Source organism: Amblyomma mixtum, chromosome 3 (assembly GCF_055824585.1).
Source record: "Amblyomma mixtum isolate Tamu chromosome 3, ASM5582458v1, whole genome shotgun sequence".
NCBI lineage: Eukaryota > Metazoa > Arthropoda > Arachnida > Ixodida > Ixodidae > Amblyomma > Amblyomma mixtum.
In genome coordinates, this window is record NC_143014.1 from 50,773,913 (window position 1) to 50,786,612 (window position 12,700).

The following is a 12,700-nucleotide window of genomic DNA, read 5'->3' on the forward strand; positions in this document are numbered from 1 at the left end:
ATATCATACAAGGGTCACTAAAAAGTTTTGAATTACTGGTGAGTGACGATATAAATATGCTTATTCCAGTTATTTCAACCTTTTTAGGTATTCCCATAACATTCCACATTGTGACCTAGACCCGTACACTACTTACTGATGCCACTGCATATTGATGGCTTTGAAATGTTGTTCCTTTATTGTAAAATGTTGTCCTGGCCGTCATCACGAGGAACTGAGGCTGAGTTGTGGTGCTGCAGGATTCCTTCCAGAAGTGGGGTAAAAATTGCTGTAATTTGTTTTACAATACTGATTGGCACCGTGACCTTCACTTGTTTTCCTTACTCCTGGAAAAACAGACGTCTCAAACTTTTTCGCTGACCCTTGTTCTTAGCTGCACAGATATTTGCCTGAAATGTTATTAACCGCCGCGGTGGCTCAGTGGTTAATGGCGCTGGGCTGCTGACCCGAAAGATGCGGGTTCGATCCCGGTCGAATTTCGATGGAGGCGAAATGCTAGAGACCCGTGTACTGTGCGATGTCAGTGCACGTTAAAGACCCCCAGGGGGTCGAAATTTCTGGAGCCCTTCCCTACGCCGTCCCTCATGGCGTGTGTTGCTTCAGGACGTTAAACCCCATAAACCACTAACTTTTAATTAGTTCAAATGCTTGCAGTGCAGCAGTCTGCAACAAATCTGTGTCTGTGTTTAATATTGATTATTAAATTTTATATACTTTCGGAATACTGATCTCACGCAGAGCTACGACACAGAAGAGCCCTTCATTTCACATTGGAATCCTCCTCCTCCGCCTGTGGCACCTCCTCCTCCGCCTGTGGCACCTCCTCCTCCGCCTGTGCCACAAGCCTACCCCGCGGAAGCTTATGCTCCTGGGTACATCAACTATTTTCCATACAACGTGTATTTGCAATACCCTCCTCCGCCATTCCTGGTGCAAGGTGCCGCTTATGCGCAACAGTATGAAGATGTGCCTCGTGCAGAACCAGCAGGCGCAGTATATTACAACTTGGGACCACAGCTTGACTTCAACGCACGGTATGTATGCTTGTTCTTTTCTTGAATGTTTGTAACTTTTTTTTTTAGATATCCAGCCAGACTAGCCACCTGAAATGTACAACTGAAATGCTTGTGGCAACTCTACACCTCTGGCATTTGTTGCAATGTGCTTTCAATGCAACGCTTGGAAGCTGGTGGGATGCCTTGAAGCAGGGTACCATTGCTTGTCAAAGTGAAACGTAATCTTGAAGGGTGGTGTACAGGGCATTCATTTTAGAGGGTGAAAAGGCAAATGGTCTCGGGGTATAAGCGGCCTTCAGAAGCCAGCAGTGGCATGGAGGCCGCATGGTTGGTCACCTTGATGAGCACTCGTATTTCAGAGTTGAATCATACAGCTTGCTTTCTGTCATTGCATATTCCTGTCCTGCATTATCTGGGAATAGGCTCACTCAGATGGTTTTTTGGTATGCACTTGGTGTTTTTTCTCACAAAAATTTGTTATTGTCTTTGCTTTCGATTGTCTTTGTCCTTGCCTTGCAACGACCATGCACTCTCCGTCGCTGTTTTAGACAAATGCAGTTTTTTTTTTTTTTGCATCCCTTTGAATACTTGTTCACATTTTATGGACTGCTTTCTGACCTTTAGTACTTTGCACTTCAAGGACAGCAGACTTCATTGTTGCTTTCTTTCTTCCTTTGTGCATCGTTTCTGTCTTCTGCTTTTTTTTTTCTCCCGGACTTTTTTATGGCTCCACCAGTAGAAAATGGTCTTATTCGTCGACCTCGCCTACGTAGACTTGCGCCGCTCCTAGCACCACCTGCTGAATGGATGCAGGACCTCACTCTCCAAGCCATAAAATGTGGTGGTGTCCAATCACTGCTTTAATTAGGAGAAGTAACTAAGAAGGGCACATAATCTTCTCAGTGCAAAAAAGCATGTAAAGTCACTCGATTGAAAGCAATTTATCTTCTACAGCTGAAGTTGTGAAACGCCATATAGTGACAAAACTACCAATAACTATGTTGTATCGTATGTGATACGCAAGTAAATACCCCTCTCACAATGTAGTCTGAAGGATTATCATGTGCAGATGTGCTGTAACAGAATGACAAAGTGCTATTTTATGACCTAACTTTTTTAAAGCGCTACTTCCAGTTAGAATGCCGAAAATGTTTTATCCAGCTATCAAATTTCCACAAGAAACGAACAGCACCTCCTCATGCATTTAAAAGAAAATAACTAAAGAAAACCTCCCGAATTTTGAGTTACTACTAGAATGGCTTCCAGACAGTACACACTGTAATGTTAAATAAGAAATCCTTTTTTACCATTCACAAATAGTTAGGACATGGAAAATGCACCATATCATGTGATACACTATTCAGTAAGGGTGCTAAGTGCACATGAACAGAGCATGTCACATGCTTGGCTACTAATTTTTTTATTGTAGTTTTCATGCCACATGACGCTAGTTGCTCTCTATTTTAAAAAATATATTACAGGAAAAGAAAGTATTTTTTTGCCGCTTGTTTTTTTTTTTTTTTTCAACATAGTTATGGTGCTATGGAAAGACAAGTTTTGGTGGCTCTGTAATTCATGCGCTGCATTTTGACATTGAGGGGTATGCAGACTGCAAATAGCTTAATCTTTTAAGATGATACTAAAAGCAGTGAGTGTGACTTGATCCACAAGGTGAGGATTAGGCCTCGGGCTCTGAACCTAGCACTTCAGATGTAGTTTGAGACCCAGCTTGGAAATCTTAAAGCTTGTAAGAAAATATTTGTCAGTGTGATGTTTCTCGTTGTTTAAAACAGCTACATAATCTACCAAAAAAGTAACTGACAAAAGAATGTGCTACACTGAGAGGAAACATCAGCATACTCAGAAAAATCCAAAGAATCAATTTTTGCCGAGAACGATGAAGTTGGTGAAGTTGTCCTCGGTGTTCCTCTAAGCCACGTGCATAGGCTAGAGGGAGTATTCTGAGAGAGCAATTGATGTTGCTCTGTGTCTGTTGAATGTGCCAGGACATGAGCAGCAGAGATTTCATTTGGCCTTGAATACAGTTGTCCATTGTAGTGAGTTCTTCGGTTGTATGCATCGCAATGCTTCACACTGCTCTCTGTTCATCTGTTGGGACGTCTGCTTTGTGCTGTTTAAACCTTTCAGTGAGATTTTTAATTCCTTCTATACATGATGCTGAGCATTCAGTGCAGGGAGAAGCTGCCCTTCACTAATGGAGTGCATACACATTTTTGGCACTGGCTTGGGCTCCCACAGAATTGTGTGTGTGTCGCGACTTTTTTTTTTTTTTACTTCCAGTGACACGTATTCATTTTGTTGAAGGTCTGACATGATGAGATTTTTTTCTTCCTTTTTCGACGAGAATCTTTGGACTTGGTTGGAACTCTGTCAAGTTCATCACCAACCAGAGAGATATCTCTGTCAAATGTGTTTTTTTTTTCGTTGTAGAGTAGTTATGCATTGTTGCGAGAGTTCACCATTGGCCTTGGAGTAGATGCATACTGTCTTGCTAGCTTCATATGTTGGGACAGTGGTTGCTTGTTGCAGTTGGTGGTTAATGGCTAATGTTTTATTCAATTTTTATAAATCACTAAGTGAGTTGAATCTGCTTCTGCATCAAGCCAATCAGCATGTACCAGGAGGTATGTGTGAGTGTATTTGTGGAGCGTTTCTCACTCTGCACAGTGCTTCAAATGGCAGAGTGCAGAGCTATGCAGCCAAACGAAATCACTTGTGGTAACCATAATGTCTCATCTTGTTGATATTAAAGACCAGCTTGACATTCGTTAATTGCAACTCTGGCACAAAAGGTCATGCTTGAAGCTTGATGTCCAGAGAGCAGTTGTATATTCGTGCTTTGTATTAAAAAGAAAAAGCTTATTCTCTTGTTGCATATTTGCTTTTCACAATCACAGAAGGTGCTCTGCCTGTCATCAGCTTATTCCCTAAAGGGGTTGAGCAGCACCAGTGCCATGTAAGTAATTTTATTGGTATATGGAGCAGGAAAGGCTGATTACAGTTTTAACAGACTACGGCAGAAGTCATAAAATGTATAAGCAGGTTACCCCCCCTGCCCCTCTGCATTTTTTTTTTTTTTAAACATTCATGTCAAGAGCTTGTGCACTGCAAAACATACTTTGCCCGCTCTACTAAGTAAAGGCTAACAAAGCTAAACCCAGGCACTTGCAAAAAGCTATGGACTCTAGAAATAATATTGCATATAGTAGTGATAGAAATTTGTTGGAGGTATCCAGATACAAGACTACTACTAGGTCTGCAGCTCATCTGCCTGTAATTTCTGTCCTGTCTTCAGCTAGATACGTAGTCAGAAAACTGTGCTTAATGGCAGCATGCCACCAGCGCAGCGAATGATGCCAGACATGAACCCACATCATGCGCACTACTTGGTACTCGTAATAAAGGGCGTTGTATGAGCTTTTACCCATGCGTTGGCCAGTTTATGCCAGCAATTTGGTGCTACTGTAGTAGGATAACCTAAAAAAATAGCAGTTAGTAACAATGGGCCATAGTCCACGGCTTCCTGGGTTAATTCGATGACCAATAACAACAGTAAACGGAATCAGCGTTTTAATGTCAGACTTTCTTAAACAAAACAGGGACATCAAAATTCTTGAGCTTATAATTCTTCTGGTGCTTAGCTTCTTGTTAGGCAACTAGAAAAGTTCTAATAACGGACTACTTTTTTGTCGTGGAGGAATTCTGTGCAGCAGTCCTGAATTGTGGGCGGAGCTTTGCTGCATACTTACGTTGTGTCCGACTATAATCAAAATTTGCTGAGCCACCTTACCTTGTATTTGGATATCCTGTGTGTAACATATGTATATTAATGTCACCTGTCCTTTGTTTGAAATCAAAACAAGCTTCTGTATGGCCTCTACTAACCACATGCACCTGTGCTCGCTTGTAAGCCTGTGCTGGCTTTTGTGGGACAGCAGACATCCATTTCTAGAGCACCATTCTTATTGGAAATACAGCATTAAAATCTGCAAAGAGCAGAGAGAAGGATTTTTGCTGTGCAGCATCTCACGATGATTTGAAAGTGCCTTTCTCTCTTTCTTCACGAATATATATGCAAATTCTGAAGTAAATTTTGAGTCTGCAGAAGGCAAATGATTGTCAACTCCAGCCTAGTCTGATTTGGTTTTGGATATAATACAGTGAAATCTTATTGACACGTACGATACGCTAGTGTGATCACGGTTGATACGAATTTCGGAATGATACAAATTCATAAAATTCCCTGACCTGAGTGCATTGTGTACAGTAATGCACAATTCTGAGCAAAGCCGCCATCATACCCTCGAGCACTAAGCGCTACTCGCACATTGCTGGCGCCGCAGTTGCCATTTCTGCTGTACCCAACGCGAGTAGCGAGTGTGGCACACAACCCACAAGTTACCAACGGCACGAGTGAACGGTGGAGCACAGCCCCCCCCCCCTCTCCTCTCCTTTGGTTTTCTCAAACGGGTACTAGCCGGGCCTGGTGCTCAGCTTCCCAGGGTTCATGGCTGGGAAAAGGAGCCTGCGCTTTCAAATCCCGTCACTGTGGGCTTGAGCGGGCGCTTTGAAAAAGGGACCGCAAGCAGGGTTTACTGCATGCAGTGGATTTTAGTTGTTTGACCGCGGAACCAGTCATTGACCTGTCAGCGCAACGGTTTGGTCCAATACCCCTTTCCCTAGCATTTCTCCCCAAAAAAGCAAGCACCAGGCTGGGGCAAATCTTGCAACCATTATAAAATCGGCAGGTTACCGACAGGACTAGGAACCCAGCATCTCCTGAACGCGAGGCAGGTGCTTTACCACAAGGCCACCGTGGTCAGAGTGTCCACATTAACTTCTTGTAAAATTCCTGTGCACTATATTTTGTTTAGCACATGCAGAATCCATTGTTTTTTTGTTACTGCATTAACAAGAAACAGATGTGACGCATGTCACCTGCCTACTTACTATTCGTGTAATTTGAGGTTGGCTTGCAGAGGTAAAGAGGTAAAGTAGCGTACTTTTCAGTAAGCTTCGACAAGTTGTTAAATGGGCTGCATAAGGACCTGCTGCTTGTAATAAGCATTGCTGACTAACATATTGGCTGACATTTTCATTCTTGTTGACTGTACTTAAAAGTGAAAGCATGAGCCAAGCCAGATATCTCATCCCATTGTGCATTAACTTGGCCTCTAATTTTGTAAACATTCGATTGTTGCTATGTTGCAATTTGCTCTTATAGCGTGGTGGAGAAAAGCGTAATAGTTACATGTGCAACCTATTTCTTCTTTTCAGGCTGGGGAGCAGTACACTGGAGTCCACTGCCCCAGGACTGGTGCTTTACGTGTTTGCTCATTGCGTGAGCTTGAAGCCCACTTTTTTTTTTTTCTGTTTGTGCTGAGTTGATGGCTCCTTGAGCTTGAAAGTTTTTTTTTTCTGTTTGTGCTGAGTTGATGGCTCCTTGAGCTTGAAAGATTTATTTTGCTCTGTGATGAACTTGATGTTTTTATTTTTGAACAGAAGTTTGTCAGTTGACAACTGCTTAAACTTGAAAGATGTTTAACATTTATTTTTATATTCATGTTGGACTTGACATCTAAAAGATGTTTACTTTGATCTCTTTGTTGGACTTGACATCTAAGAAAGATGTCCACTGTGATCTCTTTGTTGGACTTGACATCTGTGACTTGTTAGAGAGAATTTTATTTTCATACACTTGTATAATGTAACTGTAATTTTTTTTTTCTGCATCTAGTCCAATAAATTACTGTTACAGCAATCTACAGAGTAACTGTTAATTACTCTGTAGTCAAATATATTGCACTGCAAGTTATTTTGTGACAACATAAGGGTGCCTTGTTAAATATAGCTTCACCCACTGTGCATTTAAAGTATCTTTGAAAAGCCTCCTGCTGAGAGAGAGAATATTTATCAACAACTCATGCCCAAGTGGTGGAATTAAGTAGCTGGGTTGGTGAGAATGGAGTAAGGGGTGATCATCTTGGTCCAGAAGCTGCTGTTGGCTGCCTCCAATAGACCCTTCACATAAATGGCTAGTTGGTTCCACTGTGCAGCCATACCGTTCCTAAAGGGGACGTGGCTTTCAGCACCAAATTTATGTTGCGATGGTTTCTGATGTTTTTTTTTTTCATTAGCAATGCTTTCAATCTTTTAAGCAAACAAAATATTAGTTCTGTATAAGAACTACAAATTTTTTCTATTCTGCATGTGGAAAGCCTACAGGCTCGAAACAATGTAGAAGAATACTTGTGACAGAATTCACTGCATTTATGAATGCGTGCGAGTGATGTGATAACAATCGCAAGATTTTTCTTTCTTTTTTTTTAGAACACTATTTTTATTTTTCATTTTTTAAAAAGCAGTTGGCAGTTGAAAAGGGAAAAATTTCGAAAGCATTTGAAATACAAAACCTAAGTGCAGGTGCACAAAGACGGCCACAGAATATCTCAGAAGCTGCAGCGGTAGCTGTCATTTAACCCTGTCATGGCCAGGCACTGAAGATGGCAGTTAAAAAGTTAAGGACTTCCAGGATTTCATCACTGATGCTTCTTATATTGCAGAAATGTAAAAAACATTTATTGAGAAGTAGCTCATTAAAGCATAATTGAATTTTGAAAATCTTAATTCTTTCTGCGTGTCTAAAAAAAGATAAAACTGCGGACAGATGCACAGGTGTATGCAGTAAATCATGACTGAAATTCAAAACTGCTCCATTACCTGCCAAGTACATCATTACAACCATCTGATTTGTGCAATTATGTTGGCGACTCATGTGGTCCTGTTAGCAGAAATGAAAGTTATTCACATCATTACACTCTGCAGCACAGGTTATATGTCGGCCATTGCAGGATTAAAGGTGCACTGAAGAGGATTCTGAACTTGTCTTTTTGCCGCAGGAACTCGATCTACACGTTCCTAGCATTCTTAGAAACTGCAACTTATTGCCCTGTATGGCCGATTTCCCTAATTAAATCGAATTAACGTCCGGCTCCCGCCCTTTTTTTTTAATTCTGCCTCGTACGATGGGCGGAGTCTACCATCGCGTGAAGTTCCTTTCAGCCAGCTCCGTGGAGGCTTTGCTTTCGCTTTATTTTGTTTTTTAGGTTTCCATGAATAAATAGTTTCATTCGCAGATAATATAGCCGCAAAATAAGCCCGCAGAAATAAAAATACGCGCGGACTATTTGCTACTACGGACTACTACGTATTACTCCGCCGATGGCAGAGCGGCAAGCCGCCACGGGACTGGGTGAAAGGCACTCCACGCGTTAGTCGACTCCGCCCACCGTACGAGGCAGAATTAAAAAAAAAAGGGCGGGAGCCGGTCGTTAATTCGATTTAATTTGGGAAATCGGCCATACAGGGCAATAAGTTGCAGTTTCTAAGAATGCTAGGAACGTGTAGATCGAGTTCCCGCGGCAAAAAGACAAGTTCAGATTCCTCTTCAGTGCACCTTTAATGCCAATGTGCCTTCCGTGACAAAAGCCTCTGGGAATCACGGAAAATGACCTAGGTGCTTATGTGCTATGTCTGTCAGCCATTTCATTTGACCACAGATTAAAACTTTACTTCGACCTTCACTTCAATGAGTTTGGTCTTGAGACAGCACCTAATAGCAGAGCTATCAGCTTTGATTGTCACTAGTGCATCCTGGAGCCTTGTGTCATCACAAGTAGTATATCAAAAACGGGTCATGCCATCATTTGGGGGGAGGAGATGGAGAAGAGGTTTTGACAATTCCTACACAAGCCCTGTTAGCCATCGTAAGCAACAATGTTAGAGCCATATAAGCACGAAATGGTTTTGACTATTTTTTCTGGACTTTCAGATTAAAATGTCCCCAAAGTTTTTCAGAAATTACTGCACTCTGAGGATGTCCACCCAACACAAATATGAAATTGTGCAAGTAGGCGTTGCACTGGATTGGAACCTCCACTGGAAGTTGCAGAAGGTGCAGCCCCTCGGACAGCACCACTGTCAGTGCATTGCTGTGAAGAAATAAAAAAGTGGGTTTAAAAATTCAAGGGGGTGCATAGCACAGTATTATGGCATACCTACTTGTCGATGCTGTAGCTGTCGTGCATGTAAAAAAGGCACTGATAGGATGGGTTTTTGTGATGGTTGCACGATAGTATTCACAGAAAACAAATAGATGTCACAACAATTCAGCTGACCATCCGCTTGTTGAAAGGATTTATACAGCGCACGAGAACAGCAGATGAAAGAAATTGAATTTTTACAACAGGGCTGCTAGGAACACTGCCGTCAACCATGATACACACTCTAGGCTTATCCTCAAAGCACGTGTACACCATTTGTTCACGCCCACTCAGAAGTGCCTGATGAGGAGAACAGGAATGGGGGACTCTGGTTCTTAGGCGCTGCACTTCATTATTTTTACATTATTTCTCCACAGCCACATCAGCACATTTCCAGAGTGAAGTAGTCTTGCTTTACCGATTCAAATCTACCATGGACGATCACTGCTTGCAGCAGATCAGTAGCATCACGTCACGCTACGCAATATGGCTTTCTTTCTGTTTCAGTAAATACCGTATTTACGCATGTAATTTGCACATTTTTTTTCCTTTAAATGAAGGTTTCAAAAAGGGGATGTGCACATTTGAGACATTAAGCGAAAATTTTCTGAACACCGTCGTAAAAATCTCTGCAAAGGTCATAACATGTGTTTTGTATATGGTTTGAGTGTCATTGCACAAACTTAAGCATTACATGCGTGCACTGCTTTCTGCTCTGTGTCAATCCAGGACTTAATCTCGCTAGCCTTAACTGACGATATCCCACGACATTAAACTTAACCTTGTGGGCAAAAAAAAAAGTGGGCAAAAAAAAAAACAATGTTTCCAGCATAACTATAAGGCATTCAAACTGGTGACCAACAGACTGAGTGCAGATAAAGTGCCAGCGCATCATTCTCTGGAAACTTTTGAGATGGTACAACCATGTCGTGACTGCAGCTGCAGGGATGTTTAAAAGCTCATATACAGGTATATTACTCTGTTTTACTGTAAATCCTTCTTCTTCACTTTTTCTGTCATATTTATGCAACCATGCCGCATTTGGTTGAAGTTCATTTTTCTTACTCAAGTAAAAAAGAACAACACAGTTAGCTCCATAGTGGAAGGCTCCACAAAAGAAAGGGATCAAAGGAATGCAACAGCATAATCAGCACAAAACAGAGCTGCCCTTGAAATTAGGTTAGGAAAGCATTTCAAATGTGCTGTTTTGACCCAGCCATTGGCTACAACAGTGTGGTGCAGAGCTAGGTGTTTCTGCATGTGATGCCCTTGCTTGCTCAATTTGTTGTGAATGAATTCCATGAAAACTGAAGAACCTGTTGCGAAAGTAGAACCAGATTTGAGACCATGTAAAAAAAGAAACAGGCTCCAAGTTCCACTGTGAAGTACACAACAGGAGGCCTGGAAGAATGTTCGGTAGCCAGAGCTCAACCATGCACTGCTACCAACAGAAACATACTTTGAAGCAAGAATTTGCATGTTTATTACCATAAATTTGTACAAGTATTACAATCCAGAAAAAGAACTTGCATAAACTGCTCTGTAAATGAAATTTTATTGGCGTAACATGATAAGCAAGTCTCTTGTGTACATTCATTCCACAGCCTGATTAAAATCTATGGATTGTGCCTTCTGTCCCAGTAAAGTGCGGAATGAAACACAAAAGCACAGCAACGACAGTCATGTCATATAACAGCAAAACAACAAACAAAAACATCTTTCCAGACTGTGTAAAACTAGCCGCCAATATGGTTCAATATCCTACACTTTTAAACAGTTATCAAACACAGCCGTAACTAGGTATAATTCCTCTTTTTGCGTGTTTCAGACGCAATTATCTTCGGTTTCAGCACCATCACAAGAAAGAAAATGTGTATAAAAAAATACTCAACATTACGTTGTGTTTGGCAAGGACTTGACAAAAGGGAGCAAATATGGACGATGGTATCATCAGGACAGAATCGCTGTGCTCCTGCGAACAGAAACGTTGTTCACATTGTCGAGGCTGGACCACTTTTTAAAGCCATTCCTATGGAGTTCACCCAGCTTGTCCTCGCACACCCTCGACATAGCCTGTAATAAAAACAATAGAGACATATTCACTGATGTTATATGTCTAGTTTTATACACTTGAATGTCTGTTTCAAAAAGTTTCATAGAGCTGATGAAATTGCTTCAAGCAATTTTCCACTACAACAAAAAGGCTGCTTCAGCATAGCACGAAATTTCCGCATTAGTTGCACCAGCCCCCTCTTTGCTACAGCTAACACCTTGCAGAGCACATGCGTAATAGACAGCACATAAATTTAGTTTGGATGCTGCATTGCTAGTTAATATGTATCACTCGTTCTCAATCATATGGAAACCGAAAGCCATGACATACTCGCACATCACTGCTAAGATGCACAGGAACAGAGCAGAGCTGCTATATACAGAAGTGCAGTTAGGTCTCGACACTGATTTTCTTACTTTCTATCCCCCCTGTCGGCATGCAGGTCTATGTGAAAGCACACAGCCCAGCTGCAGATCTTGGTATAGCTGGCATTTCCTTGATTACAGCCGCTGCAGTGGCACAGTGGTCATGGTGCTCGAATTTTTATGGAGGCGAAATTCTAGAGACCCATGTCTCTAGAGACATCGCACATTATAATGTGCAATGTCAGTGCATATTAAATAACCCCAAGTGGTAGAAATTTCTGGAGGCCTTCACTACGTGCATCTCTCATAGCCCGAGTCGCTTTTGAACGTTGAACCCCATAAACCAAACCAAACCAAACCTTGATTACAGCTTGGTAATATCAAGTGTTCAGTTCAACAGCTAAGCACCCATTAATTTTTATTGTGTGAAACAGAAAATGAAATCAACTTATCTCCTTGTCACAAAGGGCAACGAAACACCCTGAAGCAGTTATCAGACCAAGGGGGCGACACCATTTTGCCTTTCGCACGTGTGCTGCTTCACAGGACTAAAACAGAGCCACAAAATGGACAGGAGCCGCAGTGGTTGCAGTGGTACACTGAGTGGCCAGGTGTACGTAAAGCAAACTGAGCAATGCCTTCATGGCTGTTTGGTGTGTATATACTACCAGCAAATAAGCAGCCCCACTGCATTCAAAGCACCTGCCCCTTGTTCAAAGCTCCACGATTTGAAAAAGGCAGGCTAAAATTATATCATTACATAATGCAGCAGCTCTCTTGGATGAAAAATGACAAAATCATCTAATGTACTCAATGCATTTGCTTTCTGCACCAGATACTTCATGCACAAAAGAAGCAGGCGAGCGCAGTCGCATTCCTGTGGCTTTCCTTCAAACTGGCATGCCATTTGCTTTGGGAAGCGGTACACCCATACGCAACTGGTGGCTTCACTCGCTCACCATGCCTGAGCCACCACAAGTGTCCTGTGATGCGTGCCAGAAATGCTTTCGTGGGACAGGCGATAGTGGCCATAATAGTGCGCCATTTGCCCAGCACTGCTTGGCCCAGCGTGCTTCACATCCAGTCAGGGTTTACTATAAAAGGTTTAACCTTGTTACCAGTTTATCATCACACAATAAAATGAACGTATCACTGGTTTCCTAGAGGCCTTCGACAGTGAGGAGCGTGGCACGCTGCTCCAAC

At 42.0% G+C, this 12,700-nt stretch overlaps 2 protein-coding genes across 5 annotated transcripts in view; one reads left to right on the top strand and one right to left on the bottom strand.

Moving 5' to 3' along the window:
- LOC149350165 (uncharacterized) overlaps positions 1-6,798 on the top strand; it is an 86,879-nt gene extending 80,081 nt beyond the window's left edge. For all 3 annotated transcript variants that reach the window (XM_089579131.1, XM_089579130.1, XM_089579132.1), the window contains 3 exons: positions 739-1,034; positions 3,935-3,993; positions 6,315-6,798. In XM_089579131.1, coding sequence (XP_089435257.1) covers positions 739-1,034; positions 3,935-3,968 — 330 coding nt within the window. In that variant the 3' untranslated portion in view covers positions 3,969-3,993; positions 6,315-6,798. The remainder of the gene's footprint in view (positions 1-738; positions 1,035-3,934; positions 3,994-6,314) is intronic.
- Positions 6,799-10,538: 3,740 nt separating this feature from the next.
- CycY (cyclin Y) overlaps positions 10,539-12,700 on the bottom strand; it is a 43,396-nt gene continuing 41,234 nt past the window's right edge. For both annotated transcript variants that reach the window (XM_089579133.1, XM_089579134.1), the window contains exon 7: positions 10,539-11,152. In XM_089579133.1, the coding sequence (XP_089435259.1) occupies positions 11,030-11,152 (123 nt within the window). In that variant the 3' untranslated portion in view covers positions 10,539-11,029. The remainder of the gene's footprint in view (positions 11,153-12,700) is intronic.